At 38.6% G+C, this 22,334-nt stretch overlaps 1 protein-coding gene across 1 annotated transcript in view; it reads right to left on the bottom strand.

The window, feature by feature from the left end:
• Window positions 1-22,334, bottom strand: part of malrd1 (MAM and LDL receptor class A domain containing 1) — a gene marked incomplete at both ends in the record, with an annotated part of 57,110 nt that overhangs the window by 11,170 nt on the left and 23,606 nt on the right. The window contains 8 exons of the mRNA XM_079259953.1: window positions 221-422; window positions 1,412-1,569; window positions 4,558-4,716; window positions 4,816-4,944; window positions 8,306-8,486; window positions 13,533-13,690; window positions 15,208-15,453; window positions 21,600-21,885. Coding sequence (XP_079116079.1) covers window positions 221-422; window positions 1,412-1,569; window positions 4,558-4,716; window positions 4,816-4,944; window positions 8,306-8,486; window positions 13,533-13,690; window positions 15,208-15,453; window positions 21,600-21,885 — 1,519 coding nt within the window. The remainder of the gene's footprint in view (window positions 1-220; window positions 423-1,411; window positions 1,570-4,557; window positions 4,717-4,815; window positions 4,945-8,305; window positions 8,487-13,532; window positions 13,691-15,207; window positions 15,454-21,599; window positions 21,886-22,334) is intronic.

The raw sequence follows: 22,334 nt of genomic DNA, 5'->3' as shown, positions 1-22,334 counted from the left end.
TTAACTCAATGCACTCCCCCGGAGGGTCCATACTGTTTATATGGAAACTGAGGCAAGGAGAGAAAATGATGGAGCACAGAAATTGTGGGGGAATATATGGGGGAAGCAGGAGAAAATGAAAACTGGAGGAAGTGGAATAAAAAATTAGGCGAGTGCTGGAAAGAGAGAAGATGATGACAAACAACAGAATCGCAAAAAGGGCAAAACAAACGTCTTTTACCTCCGACTTCACATTCTGCTGTGTATGAGATGTCATCCAGGGCGATATCTGTCCACATGTCTCCTCCCACCTCTGCCTTGAAGGTCACTCGGAAAGGGCTTGGGTTGGACAGGATGACATTTGCGTAGGTCCACTGCTTGCCATGGTTTCCAGTGGTTGCCCACATCAGCAGACGCGCACCACTGGATCCAACAGTATACACCTGATGAGTTTAGGCGACATGTTGAAAATGCATTTAAGCTTAATGGTTTGAATTTCAGTATTTCTGTACTTCTAGATCTTCCTTTGCTCAAAATGCACCCACCACCTCTGTTTTCTGCTCTCCAAATCCTCTTCACTCATGATTTGTATCAGTACATAAACCACTAAAGCCTTCATGTCTTGTCAGATTTTGCACTTCATCTTTATCTGAACCACTGCTACTAAACCGAGCATGGATGTTTATATTGAAATATTAAAATTAGATTCCAGACATAAAGTTTTGTGCTTTAACACAAATGAAAATGGACAGCATACTGATAGTGGCATCATTACTTCACAGCAGGAAGGTTCTAGGTTGAACCTGCTGGCGAGGTTTTTCAATATTTATATTTTCTCCTCATACCTCATACTCCAGGTTCCTCATGCAGTCCAAAGATAAGAAAGTGATTGAGCATGCTATGATTTGGACACGCAACCTTTCTACACCTGTCCTCTTGCACCATAGTAGCTGGAATACACCCCAGCCTCTCACAACCTCCTATAAATGTGAACAGTATGTGAGCAGATGGCTGCACTAGATTTTGTTTTTGCTCTAATTTAGAGCAAAGTTTTTGTACTTTTGTGGCCATATGCATAATTCTTCCTGCCTCATCTGACCTTTTTTTAGCATTTGCTTGTTCAGGCAAATGAAGACATATGAAAGAGATACGAAAAGACAGATATGATATTTAAGATTGTAAGGTGATGTGCTTTGATTAATTATTTCCAGACTTTTAAACCCTCCTTTGGGATTTTCACTGATTGACAGCAAGCAGGCTAAACAAAACAGGATAGAAATTTCAGACAAATCCAAAATAAGCCTTCAGCTTGGTTGTGATAGATTGTCTGATGTCAAATGACAGTAAAAAGATCATTTAAAATTTATACCTAATAAAACACATAAACAAAAGGCTTTGAGTCATTTATGGAATGTGGTTGATTTTAAATCACCTTCAGTGTTCCCATCCTCTCAGAACCGTGCATGAAGAACCAGAAGCGCAGGTGACACAGGCCGATACTGGCAGGAAATGAACTCCTGGTTGTCATCTTGGCAACCTCGCCTTCCCTTTGAGCGGCTGAGTGTATGTACAGGAAGTTTCCCCCTCCACCTATGAAGATAAATTGAGCTGAGATGTGTTTTCATTTATGCAACAGATGGCTCAAACATTTCCTATTGAAGAATAATACAACTGACACCATAAAGGAAAATCCACATTTCAACCATCCAATTTCATTTTTACTGCAGGAAAGAAATCTAATAACTTTCTTCTGTTAGTTCCAATATACATGATCTTCAGACAGATGATGGTAATCTTGAAAATTGAATCCTGCAGCCAAATGTTGCAAAGAGCTTCCTCAGCTTGGTTAAGCTTGGTGATGAGATGACATCCATGAGATCCCAAAACAAGGTGGTATTTTTTATTCCATATAAGTTAAGAGGTCTTCAAAATTCAGAAGACTTCTTAACTTTGCCCACAATACTTGTTTCTTCTTCTGTGACCTAATTTATTATAGTTAAAAAGAAAAAGACAGAAAAACAGTCTAAAGATTCATATATAAAGACAGCTAAGCATGAAGATGCTACTCCATCATCTGATGTATGTATGCAGGATCATCATCACTGTTTCTAGATGGCCCGGTTTATTGATCTGCTTTGTACTGAGATCATAAGTTCATCCAGCATCGAGTGACAACATTCATTTTTCTGATCAATAAACTCAACTGGCCAATAAGAAGTGGCTACAATGACAGTCATTATGAAGAGAAGTTACTGCTGCTCTGTCATCCATGAAGAAACATGACATTGCCCTCAAGTTTATGGTCAGCCTGTCTGAGAAACATGATGCAGCACACGTTGTCACAAAGGATCTCAACCACATGCACAAGTCAGAAAGGTGCAGCTCAAAGTAGAATTTCTATTTTAATAACATTGACTTAAAGTTTTATTAAACTTCAACAATCCGCCTTTTAGATTTGCAAAATTATGATCAATTAAAATAGTAAACAATGTGTCCACAAGTCTCCTGAAATTGCTTCATCAATGCTATGAAATAGAGCAAAACTTCCATTTTTCCCTCAAATGATACCCCCATATGTAAATCTGTGACAACATTCTTTCCATGCTGTTAATTGTTGCTCTTATCTCATCAATAAGAGCTGTTTTTCATGCTTCGTGCAGAAGGCACAGGGAGCAGAAGCAGCAAATACTGTCTACTAGGATAATGAATTCATGCAAATGCAGAGACTCGACATGCAAAACACTGACATGGTCTCTTATACAATGAAGTTAATGCAACATTTTCATTTGTTTAAAAAGTAGCATTCAATTAATCAGCATTGTTGCACATGACATAAACAAGACCTGCTCTGATAAATCCAGTTTGACTCAGACGGATTCATCAGGATGTTTTATTAACCCTGTTTTCTCATGGCTTTCTGAGGCCTCTGCTTCCAGTCTGACAAGCTGTGACTACAAAGGCATTGCGCTGCGCTGCCTAAGAGCTGAAAACATAGAGGATGTCAGGAGGACGCAGAGGATGTTTGTTCTTAATTTTGAGAATACATTTTTCTGACAGCATTATTAATATTTCACAAAAAAAAAAGAAAAGAAAAACACATGGAAGAAAGCAAATGAGAAAAAGGGGGTGTAAACATAAACAAGAGAATTGCTCAAATTTTCAGATGGATGTGCATTTATTTTGTTTAAAGAAATTGTCTGGAAAACCTTTAAGTACATAAACTTTTAAAGTAAAGTTTATGGCAGTTGCTGCATTCATAATGGTCACTGTTTGTTCCCCTTTATTTCCCAGTGACACATGATTGTGTGACTGTGTCAACATTGTGGTAATAAGGTGGCTGTAAATGTGGAGGCTGCAGCTGAATCTGGCATGCGGTCTTGTTTAGGTTGCTTCTTTTTGCGTTTGACTTTTTCAAATAAAAACAAGACAAGAACACTTAAGGCACAAAACCATGAAAAAGTTGAATGTACTATGTATGCATGCTGTAAAGAAGACAGTAATATACATAAAATCTGTCAAGTCTGCCATAATTCCCAGTTCAAGTCATTTTGCAGCTTGGCTGATATGTTTTTCACCGAGTTCATATTTGTTTGTAACATGCAGCTAAGCATTACCCTGGGGATGACCAATCTGGGGTCTACCATGGCAGAGCAATATTCCAGCTGGAGACTATGATCCTAATAAGACACTTAAGTGTGTCTTTTTTTAAAAGTAATTTTCCGTGTTTTTTTGTTCGGCGCTGAACTAAAACTTTACTTAAAATTAAAAGACCTGTCAACCCTGGAACCAAGAGCAAGACTTTCAATGACAACTTTGATAGATTGTGATGGTGTAATTAAGGTGTATGTTTGTGATTTAGATTGTGACTGACATATAACTTGATTATTGACTTTGCTTTAAGTATGACTTTATGAAGGTTCAGGTTGAAAAATATGTTTACAAGGCATTGTGTTTAGTATTGTTGTGCATGTGAATGTAGGTGGATTTTAGTAGAGCCTGTCTGTGAATATGAGCCACAATTGCTAACTTTTGCAACATCTACTGTAAAATCTCCCAGTATCTTCCAGTATCTCCTTGAATAATTAATTTAGTACTTTTTCTGCTAAAACGACATTAGACTATAAATAACTTCTTAAATATGCTAAAATACAATGAATCAAATTTATATCTAAACCCGTGTTGCTTCCTAGATGCATGACATTGTCAGTCAGTGACATTAGAAGCATGTAATACTGTCTTGTCAAGTGAAAAAAAAACCAATAAATAATAAATGGAATAATCTTTCATTTTTTCTGAGGAAATTATTTTCTGTCAGCATGTGTTTCTTTGAACAGTGACCACAATACAAAGCTTTTATAACCCCAACTATTCCCCCAACTAAACCCTAACCTTACCACACCTTAATCAGAGCTTTGGCATACCACTAAAAACATTTGTTATGGTTTTTAAATGCACTGACAACTGATACAGTCCTGATAATAATGTTGGTATTTTTTATTTTTTTGTTAAATTTGGGAACTTGTTTGTAAGTTCTGCTTATCTTCAATGAGCTGGGTTGGCAGCAGAACATGGACAGACCTGGGCTGTGGTCAGTGTCAGGTCCAGCTCCTGGGGTCTCTGTTTTGTGACTGATCCTCCAATCAAAGTCATCATCAGCATCTTGAGAGAGCTGGCAGCTCTCCTCCCACTCTCCTTCCATATTGAAATCACAGGCCCCCGGTGCGCCAAGTATGTGGCCTACATGAGAAAAACATAGAATGCAGACTGAATATGTTTTTTCTCCTCTGATAGATCCATTTCCTCTACCGAAGGAGAACATTTTCCATTCTGACTCACCGCAGTCCATTTCATCTGATTCATCGGCACAGTCAGCCTTGTTGTCACACACCAAGTGGGATTCAATGCAGTGGCCACTTAGACACATAAAGTCTGAGGCTGAAGGACAACTACCAGACTCCACTGCACCTAAAACAAACATGGACATCCATAAGAGCACCGTCCCAGCAGACAGCACATTTGCTCTTCTTTTCAATTCAGAAAAATTCAATCTAGCTTTTGGCGAAAAACTGTGAAACACAACTGTGTCATTAAAACTTGGAAGTCCTACTTTCCACATCAACTGAGATGGGCAGCACTGACTATGGTAAACAAAAACAGACAAAGGTTTGTCTGGGAAATTTTCTCCATCTCCTCCTTGTTTGAAACTGAACAGAAAGGAGGGAAAATAAATGAGGTGTATGAGAGACTGCACACACAAAACTACAATGCTCATCTGTGAGAATGTGTGTGCGCTGTAAGACTTCAAAAGCAGAGATATTTAATGATGGCTGAGATGGAGAAAATGTTGCACTTCATCCCAGAAAGTCAGCAAGGTTAAATCTGCCGCAGAATAAACTGAATATCCATTTTATTGGTGAATTACTGGCTTCATGCGTGCACCACATCATGTGTGATGCATGTCTGCATTCGACTACAGATCTAAATTTCCTGTTTGTGTAACCACTTAAACTTAAAATTCACAGCATCTTTTCAGATATTAGAGGAATATTTGGATAAAGCAAGGAGAAGAAAATAAGTTTAATGTCCTTTAGTTCACAGTAACATCATGGGCAGAACTTATTTCACTTCCATCACTCAAGTTTGTATTTTCTGAGCCATCTCTGTCTACATGCTACCATTCTCTAATCCAGTATAAAGACAGCATTTAATCATTTTAATGATATCTAAGAACAAGATTTAGGATAAAAATATGTGTTGGCAAGAAATAAGTACAAATATTTTCCAAAAACGTTTAGAGGTTGGTGAAATTAAAACCACCTTAAATTATCTTTAAAAGAGCAATGAGAGGATTAAATACTCTCTTGTGCACCAAACATCTATAATTTATGTGTAGAGGTTTGCTGAATACCAGCAACTCTGATTACTTTGCCAGGTGATTCTTCCTTTTATAAAACTCCACTTCAGTGCTCCATACTGGAGGGTGAAGCTTCCAAGACCTTTCCAATCCCAGTTTTTGCCGCATACTTTCATTGATCATACCTGTTTTCCATTTAGAAAAACTGGAAAAAAAACAAAGGATTCCATTAATGAACTGTGTTTCCAATTACGTTTGTGGACTTCTTGTAAATTTTGAACATGGTGCCCTCTCTCCATAATTGGTCCAGTTAAAAAAGCTCACAGCTGCTCATTTATATTGAGAGGTCTCAGCTGAGGTGATTTGAGAACCTGTTAATGATGCGTGATGGTTTCAGAGGGATGGCGAGCTGAATAAAAAAGGAAGACAGCTTAATTCTTCCTCAAACAGATGTTAAAGTAAACAAGCCTGCCAGAAGTAGAGCAAAGGAGTCAAAAACCATACAAGGGTCCTAACAAATACTCTTTAAAACAGTGACACTTTGGCAGTCATCGAGGCAAAGTCTCGGGCACTGGAGGAGTTGGGAGATGCCCTGGAGAATGACTTCTGAAAGGCTTTGAGGAGATTTTGGTCCACCATCAGCCGGCTCATGAGGGGAAAAAGTGCTCCATCAGTATTGTGAACAGTGGGGATAGGAGGCTGCTAAGCTATACTCGAGACATTGTGGATTGGCTGAAAGAATACTACGAAGACCTCCTCGATCCTATCAAGACGTCTTGAGGAAGCAGAGCCCGGGGCACTAGGGGTGGGCTGTCTATCATCTGGGGCTGAGGTAGATGAGGTGGTTAAAAAGCTCTTTGGTGGCAAGGTTCACGGAGTGAACAAGATCCACCCAGAGTTTCTTAAGGCTCTGGGTGCAGTGGGGCTGTCCTGGTTGACCATGCCTCTGCGGCTTTGTATGGACATAGGGACAGTACCTCAGGACTAGCAGCCTGGGGTATTGGGGATTTCAGCATGGTGGTGGGACCGAGGTGCCAGTGAAATCTGGTTTGGTGGCCTCAGGATTGGAGCTGTGCTTTATAAAGAAGATGTGGTTCTGTTGCCTTCATTGGGATCTCCAGCTCTCGCTCAAGAAATTCACAGCCAATTATGATGTGGTTGGGATGAGAATAAGCACCTGCAAATCCAAGACCATGGTCCTCAGCCAGAAAAGGGTGGAGCGTCCTCTCTAGGTCAGGAATGAGGTCCTGCTCCAAATGGAGGAGTTTAACTATCTCTCCCTTGTTCAAAAATGAGGGTAGAATGGAGTGTAAGATCAAAAGATGGATTAAGGTGGCGTCTGCAGTGATGCAGACTCTGCTGTCTGAGCCAAAGGACACAGCTTCCAATTTACTGGTTGATCTATGTTCCTACCCTCACCCATTATCATGAACCATGGGTAAGGACTGGAAATAACAAGACTGCGTATACAAGTGGCTGAAATAAGCTTCCTGGCCAGGCTCTCTTATAGAGATAGGGTGAGAATCTCAGACATCATATCGGGGCTTAGAGTAGTACAAGACAACTTAGACATCTGGTCAGGATGTGTCCTGGACGTGATGGGGTGTTCAGGACACGTCCCTCTGCAAGGAGACACTTGGGAAGACCCTGGCAAGATTACATCTCTCGGCTGGCCTGGGAATGCCTCGGAATTCCCCCACAAGCTGGAAAATGTGGCTGGGTAGAGGGAAGGCTGGGTTTCCCTGCTTAGGCAGTGCCTCTCCAGTACTGCCTAGTATTTTCAGAGCTCAAAATAATTCTTTTTTGCTCTTCCAATAAATTCTCATCAGCTGCCGACAATCACTTAATGAGACTAAAAGAGATATTGAAGCTCTTCCAGTATTTTGTTTCATGCTTATTCCAGTTTAGGAAGTTTGACTTCTTATTAGGATAATGGATGTCTTTCCAGCTGGAAGGCTGAAATTGTCTTTTACAATTTTCCTTTAAATGCACCAACCTTGGCAACTAGAAACCCAATCTTTGGTTAACTATAAATACCCAAATAAGCAGAAATGAGCTGTTTCAACAAAGCATAGGTGAATGGAGTTACAGTAATACCAGGATTTTAGAGCCAGTTGAGACATACTGTAAATGAAAAGCACATAAGGTCATGCATACAAGATCTTGAGTTATTCTATAAATTGAGCATTAGGGGTTAATCAGCATAATCAAAAGGGTTGTTTATTGAAAAGCAAAGCTGAATTGATCTCTGGTAATTAGTGCAGAACATACATTGTTTAGATTTGTTTGACTTTGTTTTGTTGCGTCGATGTAGAAACCAATAATCTCAGGAGGCCAATGCAGATGCAGTTTTAGAGCCAAGCGCCTCAGTTTATCTCCCTCAGTTGATGTGGAAAATGATGACAAATAGAGAAAATGGTTTGGTCAAAACAAAAATTGTTAAACTGTGTGCTGTTGGTTAATTTCACCTACTTGGAGCACAGTCAATGAACTCCAGGTCGTCCAGTGCAGCTCCGCCACTCACATCCCTGGACCGAATCCCCTCAAATATCACTTCAAAGTTCCTGAGATTTCTTAGAGGGACCTCTGCTTGGTTCCATTTGTTGCCCTGATGTCCTGTTTTATTCCACACCTCCATCAAGTTGTTCTCTGTCTTTGGAAAAGAGATGACAGGAGAGGGCCATGTGGCATCCTTTCACATACTTTTGTGCTTACAAGTGAAGCTACAGTGGTAAGGACTGTTGTAAATGTAGTATTAAACATCTGAGCATCTTGTCAACAAATAATAACTAGAGACGACAATTACCTGAGACTACTTTTCAACAAAGTGCTTCTGGAAAAAAATAAACTTCTAACTCAGAGGAGTCATTTCAGTCTTGTTAATTAGCATGGTAATAATAAGTTCCTTCAAACCTGCCTTTCAGCCTGAAACCATGCTCTCCCAGAGTTATGTTAATGGATTTTTCTTATGCCACATATGGAACATATTACAGGACAAACCAAAGTATATTCTCTTACAAGTCCATTTTGCATTTTCCCATGGTACTTCCAAAGCACTAAATCATGATTAATCCAGCTTTGAAACAGGAAATGTGACTTTTCTCTACAAACCACACTTTACCTGTGGTTTTAAAGGCACGTGAAGAGTATCAATGAGAAATTTACGTAGATATTTCAGTATATTTAGAAAAGCTTGTCTGTTTACCATTTTGGCAGAAACACTCTGGAGGATTCACCTTCTGCAGGATATATGGAACGCAATCTGAAATCTATTGCCACAAACCTGGATGGTTGACTTTTTAGTCATCAATCAATTTGCTAATTATCTTAGACTGATTTTTTATTTTGTTTAAAATAATTAAACATCTTTTAATGTGTACTTTTTTAATCCTAATCCTTTTGGCATGAGTCCACTCAGAAACAGACACTGTAGGGAATGTTACACCTTTTCACTTCCATGGCTCAAAATCATGAAATTGGCAATAAGAACAGAAGCAATTGGTAGGTCTTTCCTAACATAAACTGTTGGTAGAGACTGTTGTCACCTACTGAGCACAAGCTTGGGAGCACCGAAAGACAGAAAAGTCTGCTCCAAAGGCCCTTCTTGTTTGCATGTCAGTGAAACAACATTGAAAAGGCAATGAAGCCTTAGGGATGCAAAGCTGCTCATAACAACCAGTATACACCAATGAAACAGCAACAAAGAGAACGCACAGTCACATGGAGGAAAAAAGAAAGACCAGAATGTGATGCAAGAGATGAAGTCAGCTACATAGAGGGAAAAAAAACTTCATTTAAATAGAGATAAAACCACAGCTAACAAAGAGACTTCAAATTACCAAAGGCAGATGGACACTGACAAACAGGAGCTGCAAAATGACCATAAAGAGACAAAAATTGAGGACATGGAAGCAATTAAACAAAATAATGATAATAATACAAATAAATGCTATTTTAATATGGACAAAAATGAAATCCAGTTGTAAAAACACAAGAAAACTGAAATCAAATGGAAAGGGATTAAAAAAAAAAAAAACACACAAAAAAGAGACATAACTAAAAAGGAGTAGAAAAATGAACACAAATGAATTAAAAAGTATTGCAAAGTGAAACAAGAGCTATATATTCACAAGAAGACCAGAAAGAGAGGCAAGAATCAGAGCAGATGGACCTAGTTTGCAGTCTGTGTGTGTCTCCTTCAATGTGGGTGTCTGGTACTGTTAAACACTAGGCAAGTCTAATTTCTCATCATTTCTCCATTAGAAAAACCTGATTACAGTCACCACAAAGTACGATAGCTTTGTAATTTTAGTACAAACGTGAGTCTGAAATGAGCTTATTATTCTGCTCCTGTGACGGCACACCTGATCAGCATCTCTTTGTTGCTGAAATTGGGATTTACTGCTGTCATTTTCCAATGGACCAACATGGAGTAATGGACACACTAGAAACATCCTGTTTTTTATCAATTTTATGCTGGGATGTTTCAAAACTTTGACTCAGTACCTGATAGGATGATCACGAGCCTTGCATACCAACCTGACAGTTATGTGTTGGTAACCAACCTATTGAGCTCTTTTAACATTTATGTGCTCACACAGACACACACACATACTTGTACTCTGCTTGTCTTGTCGCTTGATGTTATTGGAGTGATTGTTAAAAATCTATTTAAGCTTCAGGTCAACATAGAGAGTCTCTCTGTGGTTAAACTAGAAAGTGTTTAACAGTGTATTGCATGGATTTTACAACTCAACCTGCTTCAGTTCTTGAGTCAAACAGTCAGACTTGTATAACTGTAGCTTTTTGGATGTTGCAGCTGCACACATCGCTCACAGTGTATGCTCCTAATCGATTAGATATCACACTTGCTGTGCTCAGAGTTGCAAAATGCAACCAGAGGCTTGACTGCAGTAAGAAGAGTCCTGGTCTTGTGTACTGAAAACCAAAGGACAAGCAATGTCACGTTCTACTCCGCAGTTTGAAAGCCTATTAAAATGCACCCTTGGGTGAGGCATGCACAGGCTGTCTCCCCTGCTTTCTGGAGCCCTGGTTTGAAATAATCTTGTTACAGCAAGAGCACAGCACAGATTAATAGACAGCGTTACAGCAGGACTCATCCAGATTTATGTCTCTGAGTAAAGGCCCATTTTATAAAAGCAGTCTAGGAGCGACAGACCTGTGAATGATGCAGGCATACACCAGCTCACGCTTGATGTGAGTTTGGCATATCAGTTGAGGCATTTATTGGATCAAATGTAAAGCTTTATTTCCTCAGGTTGCAGTCCGAGCAGCTTAAACACAAATTTACTCTGTTCAGTGAAAATGTGCATATATAACAATATAATTTGATCTGCAAGCAGTAAACGTCAGGGAAAAAAAGGAACCAAGAAAAGTGTTGTAATTACAAAAAAATATGTTCTTTATTACTCGCTGAAATCTCCAGATATCTTAACCACATAGTGGATGTCCCGCTGTGCTTAAATCCAATTTGTATTCATGGATTTTTTATTTTAAAGAGCAGCTGGAAGCTGTTTTTCTGTCAACTCACCTTCAATCCAAAGTGTTTCTTTTGTTCCCTCTCTATGTAGCAAAATGCAACAACATAGCAGAATTATTATTAGTGTTTTTTTTTGTAATATATATATTGTAGTTATGTTTTAAATGCAGAATATGTTAAAAATAATTGGTACAGTAATACCACATTTAAGTTAGATAGAAACTCCTGCTTTTGGTTGGCTGGTAGATGTTTAGGTCACAATAGAACTAGGTCACATATAAGCCCATAATGTCATGAATTATTATAAAGAATACATTATTAAAAGTCAAGTAAAAAGGAAAGAAAATGTTCATAAGCCAGTTGTCAAATGATCGGAAGACTTGAATCCCACTCTCCCAGTCTCTGCTGCGTCTTGGGGAAAGATACTTTACCCTCCAACTTGTATGAATGTTTTGATAGTGCTGGGAGACCCATCGGCTGCCATGTTTCCATCAGTCTGCCCCAGGGCAGCTGTGGCTACACATGTAGCTTCCCATCACCAAGTGTGAATAGGGAGTGGGTGAATGCAGTACAGACCCGGAGCTACAGGTGGCTTCCAGAAGTCAAGGCCCATCCATTCACAAATCCAAACCCTTCATCCAGGAAGAAGCTATTTTATAGTAGTACTTAATCATTCGAATTAAAACCAGTTTTTTTGTGCTCTTTCAGTGCTGTGAAGATGTAAGATATGTGCAAGTTGTGTGGGTATGTGTTAAATCTATGTGCATATATAACTGTTGAATAACAATAACTTTAAAAATTATGTGTAATGTTCACTAAGTTATCACAATATTTGGCGCAGAGTCATTGTGAGCTTTTATGAAGTAGACGGACACCTTTTGACAACAGACAAAAGAAAGTGTTCATCTAAGTCTGCCCCTGCAGCTGTGAGTGCTATCTGTGCTTATGCAAGTGCTTGGACACAAGAACAACAAGGCTGAAAAAAAAATATATATTACAGCTCTTAGCACAATGCAAGCATAATCTGTAAGTGCTAAGGTCTTTGAAACTGTGAGGTTATACATGCTCCTGACATTCATTAATTTGAAGCTATTACAGCATAAAATGGGAGTCAGATATTGATTTTCTTTGTGTGTTTCTCGCACAAACACAGTGACAACACACATCACTTTCTCTCAAAATTCACACTTGAGGACTCGTGAAACCATCACCCTCTCTTTCTCCATTTGTAAAGGATTCATTGCCTCATTTCAACGTCACTTAAATGAGAGCTGACCTTCAAAAAAGGTTAAATTTTACATTTTCCATCTGTATATGAGGGCATAGAAAAGTGTAAAACAGTCCACATACATTCATCATTTTTGCCTCTACGAAAGTCATATAATCAATCTCAGAGCCACAGGGCCTGACGAAAAAACCAGCAAATCTCATCATTTGAATTTCCAAGATCCTATCTGGACCAGGCTGCAAGGTACAATCAATAACAGAGTATTGTGTAATTAAAAACAGCATCAGTACATACAAATCCACACTCACAAGTGATACAATGAGTTTGTATATATGTATATATATATATATATATATATGCATACTTTAACACTGTGATTCAGCGAATAAGGAATAAGCACAGAGGAATAAGCAATACTGCTTTATCTGCATTGACTAGTTGGAGAGAGCAGAATTAAATAGCCTCAGTGTCAGTTTTCTAGCAGTCGTAATCATATGTTAATTTTGCAAGGCAGGATTTTACCTCTGGCAATCTGAAGAAAAAAAATCCATGATAATTTGTTGACCTGTTTCAGAAGCAGCAAAAAACTATTTCTGCAGCGCACACACAAGGATATAGTAAGAATCATGTTTTTGTTGCGCATACAGGAGTATGTCTTATACAAAGACTAATAATTCAATACCGACACTTAGACCCTTGATCAAGCTGACAAAGTTACATAAAACTGAGAAAAGGCAGACAGGATGCAGGCAGGTCAGTATTTTCAGCTGCAGTTTGAATTCCTGAGCAATGCATTCACAAATTTGATGCTTTACTGATTTGTATGAATATTAAGTTAACTGAAAATAGCAAGGATTTAATTCAGACTAACTATAATATCCATTACTTACAAGGGCAGAGTGTTATAAACTATGCCAATCTAGAACGGTTTCAGTGTTTAAGCAAACAGATCTGGATCAGAACAGGTTTACCTTGATGAGTAACCGGATTATCCCTGATGCCTTATGGGAAATGTAGTACCAGAAGGAGAGTTTGCAGATTGTACTTGACTCTTTCCAAACAGAGCTCCTAATATGAGCTTTGTCACCTTTCCGTCCTACTGGTGTTGCTTCCAAATAGACAAAATGACCTGAAGTGGGAGAAAAAAGAAGAAGGAATATAGAAGGACGCCACTGACATTTATTACAGAAAAGGTCACGAAGATAATATCAAGGTAGGGTCAGGGGTCACCTGCTAGTCTTTGACACATCCAGTTTCTTGCTTCACTCTGACTCAGGGGAAAACTCAAGGTTATTGAGTTAAATTAACATATTTTCAAAGAGAAACTTAATGGTCTACATTATTACTTTCAATAGTTTATTTTTAAAGTACCTTTAATTTTTAATAGTATAATGCAACATTCTCACCTCAGTATTAAATTGCATTTATGAGAAATGATTTAATCTTGTCCGCAGAATCCTGTTTTCACTATGTCACATTAAAATCACTCAAAACATGGAGGGATTAAGTTGCAAATGTGTGAAAGATCCAGATATTTTAAATATTTATAAATAACCTTTAAATTTTGCAAACTAGCCACTGGCAAAGCAGCCACAGCAGGACTCTTACAGTTGTAATCATTTACTAAATTTTAAGATATTGTGATATTTTGTTGCTTTTTCTTCTTCTTTGCTGCAGTACTGACTCATAGTAACCAGATGTTTCTCAGAATCAGTCAGGACTGAACTTCTAAGAGTTACCTTTAAGAAGCTTAGATGGAGCACCTCTTCAGATGCTCTTTGTAAGCAAATTTGCATTGTGTTTATTTATTCATGTATGTAGCTCCTTACCATGCACCTTGTAATGGAATTTCGGCGGTGCATCAATCACTCCTATGCTTTGCTGCTGTACCTAATACTCTGAAATAGCTCATTGATTTTTTCTGATACCCTGAATTAAATACTGTGGAGTGCTACCACTGCAATTTGGCTTTAAAAAGTGAGAAATGTTTATTCCATTGGCAAAATCAGCCAACCAGCCAAATGACATGCAATGATCCTAAAAAAAGACTATAATATAAGAACAGTAGGCTCTAAGGCTGATAGTTTGAGAAAAATAGTAGGCATGGGACTCAGTTGAAAAAAAATGAAGAATAAATTAGATGCTTTGTATTTAATTAACCTTGATTGATTGCATTTTAATTGCATAACAATATTTGCCCCAAAAAGCAACTTTTCTTTAAACTGAAATGGATTGTTGTGGATGACTAAATAAAATAATAAACACATTAGGCTGAACATCTGCTCTGACTTATTGCAGCTGGCAGCGAGAACGAGGACAAGGCACTCTGAGTGCTTCTGGACGGGGGGGGGGGGGGGGGGGGGGGGGGGGGGGGGGGGGGGCACTCACTGAGAAGAAGTAAACGATAGAGCTACATTTGATAGAGAGTTTAAGAAACTCACTAAATGTAGCACCAAAGTCGCTAAGCTGGGACAACTTTAGCAAGATTGCATATCACACACTGACAAATGTCCTGCATTTTTTGGAATGCAAACAAGGATTAAATGGGTTGATTTTTTTTAAAAACATGTTTGTAATTATTTAATCATAATTAACACGATGAAGTCCCAGCCATAATAATGAATAGGATGAGTATTTAAGACATACCATCTTCATCCATTAGTGTGTGGTCATATGGAGGCCGTGTGCTTTGGACTGATCCAGTACCCAGTGCCCAGTCAAAATTATCAGCCAGTGAGCTTTTCCAGCCGCAGCGTCCCGTCTCGAACGAGCAGGAAGTCCCACAATCCTTTTCATCTGTGCCATCGCCACAATCGTCTGTAAAGTCACAGCTCTGTTGAAGACTGAAACACCCCCCATTCTCACAAAGCATGGAGCCCAGAGGACAGGACCCTGAAAATAAGACAACATCACTCATTAAACATGTATTCTTGTTTGTAAATAATAAATGTGCTGGGAAGAGTTATGACATTAACCCCAAGTCTCAGAGCAAGTATGATGACTCATGTTAACACTGTCTCATATAAGAAAAATAAAGGTCTCAGGGTCAAACATGTAACATATGGCACAGTAAAAAAAATAGAACAATACAGTGTGGAAAATAGAAAATTGTAGTATTTTCTTTCTGTACCAAAGATGGGGAGACAGTTATTCTAGCTAAAGAGGGAAATTAGGAGAAATGACTGATATGTCTCTTTGTTGGCAGCAGAATCTACTCATACAGAGCTCCGAGGATTACAAAATAAGAAGTTGTATAAGTTGTTTAAGAAGTTAAATAACAAAATAGGTTTATGTTTCCACACCCAAACAGGTAGTAATCTACACATAACCACAATCCACGGCTTTCAATGTGCTTTGTAAATGTCTACATAACATGTAGAGAATGGCTTTTTATCAATCTTTCTAGATTTTACAATAAGCTGCTGTTTGCACCTCCATATTTAGAAGGAAAATGTAACAAGTGTTAGACTGTTCCCTTAAGAAATGGATATTGCAATTAAGAACTATGTGCAAGTTAAACATTTTTCCATTTTAGAAACAACTGCTGTATGTGTTGCTGGATTAAACTGCACAAAAAAAAGTTGAGTACTAACTTCAGAGCATAGGAAGTCAGCCTCAACAGTAGGAGGACCATCTGAATGCAGCATCAGGGTCTCTTTCAGAGGCTTAGCGAGACAAAAAAGCATGGAGCTGTAAGCCCAAATCACTGTATCATTGGTGGCAAGGCTGAGGGGGTGGAATCTGCTTCTTTTGGAGCCAAGCATTCCAGTGGGTCAGAGCCTAGCTTTAAGGAGTGTTAGAGAGGGAGATGAGGCGTGATGAAGAGGGGTGGTCCTTGTAATTAAAGCAGAGAAAGGGGTATAAGTCCTTCCTAATCCTTTGTTCCTCTTCAGATGCACAGGACCAGAAGAAATGTGCACCAACAAAGGAACAGAACAGGCCAGGAAGCCACTGCTCCCGACTGTTCAGACAAGCTGCTTTGTGCCATGCTGAAGCAGTAGGTGAATTTGTTTTAAAGAAACACTTTTCTATTTTTTTCCAAGTTTGCAACATCCCACTTGGCCCACAACATTCACAGTGTAGTTTAAATCATAAACATAGACATATTAATCCCCATTAATTCTAGTTCCTATTCTGTCACATAGGTAACTTCAGGACACCTACTGCATGGAGGTCAAACACAATCAGTGGCATGCTGCCCTCTGGTGCATAGTTGTTGCTGGAGACCTTGTTGCTTTTGTCATTGAAACGTTTGTTCCCTGGAAACCAGAATTTGCAGAATTTATGCTGTCTACTTAAAGCTGGGGTAGGTAATCTTGCTCAGAAACATTGTGTATTACTCTAGGTGAAGTGGTTCCTCCTCCTGATAGTAGTCTGTACATTTTGTAATCATCAAACATAAGAAATATAGTTATACCCCTCAGTTTACTGTAAATCTGTAAAACCTCTGACCAATCAAAATGTTCGGGCTGAAGTAAAGTTGTTCAATTTCTTATATTTTGTAATCTTCTTCTCCCGGCTCCCCTCCTCCCCCTCCCGCAGTGCATACCTGATAGCCACACCCTGCATATAAATAGTGTGTTAGGATGAAAATACAAAGTTGTGATGAAGAAACTCAGAAGGCAAACATGCCTGAAAAAAGTGCAGGAACAATTTCCCGGCTTGGTTTATTTACTTCCTCTGCTAAACAGCCGAGAAAGAGAAAATTGTTGGTGGAAAAAGCAGCGAATAAAAAAAGCCTTGGATCAAGCAAGGAACAAAAGCAGAAGGGGAGGAGCCAAAACAGGGTCCCACTTTCAAATCTTGGTTGCTCCCCAACATTACCATTACCTACCCCAACAGACAAAAGGAACAATGACAACAAGAAAAAGCTAATTCATTTATCAAAAAGTGAGGCTGAAATGCAGCATCAGAACAAACCTGGCAACATGCTAGCAGCGCAGTGGCTGAGAGAAGCAAAGTTTCAATAATAGCTGCAGTCAAACTTTACCACAGAGAGATGAATGTAAGATGTCCCTGATGGCTTTCTTCAGACTTCAGAGAATAATTACAGAACGAGCAACAAGATAGGAAGATTGTTTCGTTTTCCTACATCCATACATACTTATCCAGATAATGTATTGTCACGAAAATGCTAAATATTTTCATTAATTTCACTGAGCAGAAGCTGAACGCTCAAACAAAAGACAAAAAACCAAAAGAAAAAAAAAGCAAAACGCTGGTAACAGAATGAGAAGGTGTTTTTAAGCTACTTATATGCAGTAAAATACAAATACAAACACATATACACGCATGTGCATACATAGAAATGACTTTTATTATATTAATATTTAGGCACTGACAGAAAACCTCTAAGTGGCCTTTCTAACACACCGTGTGATGGTATATGAAGCTGTGAAGAGAAAGCTGCTGATGAACAGCAATATATAATTACACTTCCTGCTGCCTCTGGTCTCATCAGTGTTACTGTTCATCAGCTACAGCCTGCTGCTGCCAACACATACAAAGAACAGGTTTCATCCGCAACTCTTCACCCATTACATTAATGGCAGGATGAACCTCACTTATTGCATGGGCAGCTGTGTTCCTCTTTAACTTAACCTCTAAGAAATGCTTCACATGCCTCCAGAGGTACTTCATTCGTTGTCTACACTTGGACTTATTCAGAAAAGAGAAAAAAACCATCTTGTAAATAACAACAACAACATTTTCTTCTCTTTGTACACTAAAGACTTATTTAACCCAGTATACTCAAATTTAACTTTACACTGAATAAATCTATGCAAACATGATAATAGTAACCCAATACAGCAAGAAACTATATTTTCAAACTCTTATTGCTTCACGTATTTTCATGTATTTTCTACCACCGCTCTACATGTGAATCTCCAGAATTTCTGCAGTGTTTTTTTTTAACAAAAACATTTAAAGATGGACAACTTGTATCAGCAGCAGTTACCATATTGTAAAGCAAGATAAGATCTTCTTGCATCTCTAATTTCATAGAAAAGACAGCTGAGTAAAGAGTAAAGTGATAAACTGTTGGTCAGGCGCTGCTTGTAATGAACTGCATTAACAGTGAATCATCATCAGCATGCTTTAATGCCTGAGATATTACACCACTCTGCTTTATTGTACATTGGTGACTGATTAAAAGTCTGACTCTGCTGGAAACTAATCACTGTGACACAGACAGATGGAATCAGACGGAGAGACAACAACAAAAAAGATTGAAAGAGAATCCTCTACTTTCACGCTGTAGAGAGTTTCCGCCCTTTCTACTTGGAATGGGATGAAATTGAACACAACAGAAGAGCAATATATTTAATGGATCCATCATATCCAAAGGGGCATTGGCTAAAAATCAGCTCTTGTTCTTGACTTTTGCTTTTAAAAGGGTTTCATTGTTAAAATGTAAGGGAAGTTTGGGAACTTCAAACAGATGAATTTCTCCTTCCATATAACTGAGAGACAGAACATGACAGACGGCTTCTTTTTATCAATGCTGTGATGGCAGCAGTCCTGCAGGTTAGATGTCTCCATGCTCCAAAACACTGAATGCAAACTAAACAGCTTTCCTCAACATCTTGTTGTAAAATGTTGCAAATATACGGCTGTCAATAATTTCTTTGAATTCTAACCGCTCATTTTATATGTAAATCACCATGTTTTATCACCTGCCTGGGATTGACTCCTCCTCACCACGCCTGCTTCAACTGTTCACTGATTCGCTGCCCTCTGGAAGCCTCCAGGATAAAAGGCATATCCCTTCATTCATCATGCCTCCTTGTCCTCTGGTCATCTTTATGTTATGTTGCATCCTCTGCCCCTAGTGAGCTGGGTTGTAACACCCAAACATGTGGCCCATTATTCTGATTCAGGTGTGCTGCATCAGGAAACATCCAAGACGTTTAGGACAGCGGCCCTTGCAGACCAATTTTAGACACCCCTGCTTTTAAAGCAAGTCTATTACATAATTTATTTTCAGATTTAGACAATTTCTATGAAGTTTTGTGTCAAAAGAAATATTGTGCTTTTCTTCCAAATTTAAACATCAGGCCTACTTCAGGTGAGAGCAGGTCTGAACATAAAAACAGGGTATAATTTAGTGCTCAGCTTTTCATGTAATTGCATTTAATGCTATGTGGAAGTTTCTGCTGTGTTCGTTCATGCAAAGGCCCTAATTAGACCAGTGGTCATGAAGTCTGGTCTTCAAGATCCACCATCCTTTTGGTTTTTCTGGTAAAACACACCTGGTTCATATGTAAAGGTTCTCCAACAACTTGTCAACTTCTGCACCCAACGCGCAATGGATCTGAGTCAGGTGCAGAAGGAAAACGCTAAAACCTGCAGGTTAATAGAGCTAAGGGGCATAGATGGTGACCACTGACTGGATAGCTTGTCTTTACATCTTTATATGTTCATCTGACTAAGTTTACATGTAATAAAACGTACCCTATAAATAAAATAGGTATAATATCAGTTCAAAGACCTAACTGATGTTTTAGTCATACTGTTACAAAAGAAAAATTAAAAGACTTAAAACTTAACATATTTGTTAAGTTTTAGAATAATTTTCATTATAAATAATAACAGTTTTTACGTTAAAAAAGAAATCATTTATATCCCACCCGGAGTTCATTTTAGTAGAGCGTCTGCCCTGAATACAGCTCTTTGACGCAGCCAGCACAGGATGAAGTCCTGTGTCTTTGCAGCTACATTATAAAAGGAAACAGTTCTAAGAAGAAACAGCTGTGGAGCTATTTAGTTAAAGAATAGAAAAGAATTGAGATCCCAGCAGTGCCTGACACAAGGGGGTATTAAGATAACATTATTAAATGACCAAGTCTCTCAGAGGAAATAATAAAAACCAACATGTTCCTGCTTCACCCTGGCCTGCATCTGCACCAGTCTTTTTTTAGACAAAGTACTTCCTGTTATTACATTACAGCTCCAACAAGTTTTTTTTTTCTTTTAATTATGATTCATTTATGGAAAGAGCAGTTAAATGTTGAATCATAGTGTTTCTGACTCAACCTGCTACTGTGAACCAAAAGCACTTTATATTACACCGACGCTACCAAAGGTCACCACTGTTATCTAGTGACACTGCACACACCCATTGTCTCGCTGGATTTTATAAGCCCATATGAACAGCTTTCTTCATAGCAGACATTTGTACTTGTCACGGATGGGAAAACGCAGGTGGGATTAATGTTGGCTCAGCTCCATTAACTGTCCCAGTAATAGATGATGGTGAACCAACACACTCGAACGAGGAAATGGAAACACTGTTAGCTTCCGTGCTTTTCCTGCCATGACATGACAAAATGTGTGCTGTAGAAACAGCATGAACATCTGTACATGGAGGAGGAAAACCTTCCATTAGGAGAGAAAACATTAGAAAGCAGTTTGGCAGACCAACTCAAACAAAGACGCACTTCTCCTAGGATTAGGAAGAGAACAAGGAGGAATATGACAGGTAATTACGAAACACACAGCAGTACTTTTGACCATCTTTGCTCTGTGTTTCATCACTTTAGTATTTGGTGAGAAGCAGTAAAAACAAAGAACAGCTAAAGAACATTTCCTCCAACGGCGGTGACTGATGGAAAGTTAAGACATCAGGTTATTATAAATGAGAAATATAAATGTTTGCTTTGTATTAGGAATGATTATTTTAAGTGAAACTTTGCTCCTACAAGAACATCTAAAAGAAAGTTAAGGGATCATCTAATTTAGGACTTTTTGTCAAGAGGTAATAAATTAATATACTGACTGTCATAATAAACCACACATTACTAATATACCAGCCGGCCTACAGAAAGTATACTGCCAAGCTTGTCATGGCTAAATACACTTAGAAATTCACCTGAATAATATTTAAATTAATATAAATTAAGTTTTGTCTGATAAGAGAAGATTGTGAAAAGAAGTCTGCAGACATTTGAAGTTTTTAGCTGTGACAAAGTGGACATTTAGGAGTAAACAGACCCCTCATCAGACCATATAAGAACACAAAAAGAGGAGATGTGTACCTGCTGGGGGCAGAGCGCTGTCTGTTATTACATTTGAGGGGGCGAGGAAGCATCCTGGAGAGAAGATGATGTCATCCAGGCAGATGTCTCCCTTTTCATCCCGGCCCACCTTGCCCTCAAACACGACCTGGAAGTCTCTAGAGCTGCTTAGTGAGATTTCCCTCATCTGCCAGTAGTTGCCCTGATCTCCTGTCACGTTCAGCATGAGATGAAGATGCCCTTCTGTTTTGGTGAAGACTCTAAGAGTTCCGATGCCATCGCCAGACATGTGTAAGTAAAAACGCATCTGGAGAATAGACAGAGAATCAGGAAGAAATCTGACACACTCAATCAAATTTGCTCTTTCTTTACAATACTTCAGAAATATGGGAATTTTACATAAAACTAGTCTTGTTTCTATTTAATTTTATACCATTGCAGAAAAACTCAAGGATTCGTTCAAAAGGCTGAAAATGACTGCTGTAAGAAGTGTGTTTGCAAACATATCCATGATAAGTGTTCTACATGTTGCATTCTAGATCTGTAGAGTCCAGTCACACTTTTCCTTCCCTCAAGTGTTTCATGCGTCCTTTTCTCAGACATTACCATTCCACATTGCATAAAAAAAAAAGAAACAAATAAATTGGCAGAGGTCATTTGTAAATTTTTCATCTACCCAGTCAATCACAAGGTTGACCCTCTTCAGAGAAACTGTCTTTGTTCATCATGCAGCACTGAGGTATTTATGTTTTATAG

Source organism: Telmatherina bonti (assembly GCF_933228915.1).
Source record: "Telmatherina bonti genome assembly, chromosome: 20".
NCBI lineage: Eukaryota > Metazoa > Chordata > Actinopteri > Atheriniformes > Telmatherinidae > Telmatherina > Telmatherina bonti.
The sequence above is the reverse complement of the archived record's forward strand: the minus strand, read 5'-3'. Positions and strand labels throughout refer to the sequence as shown.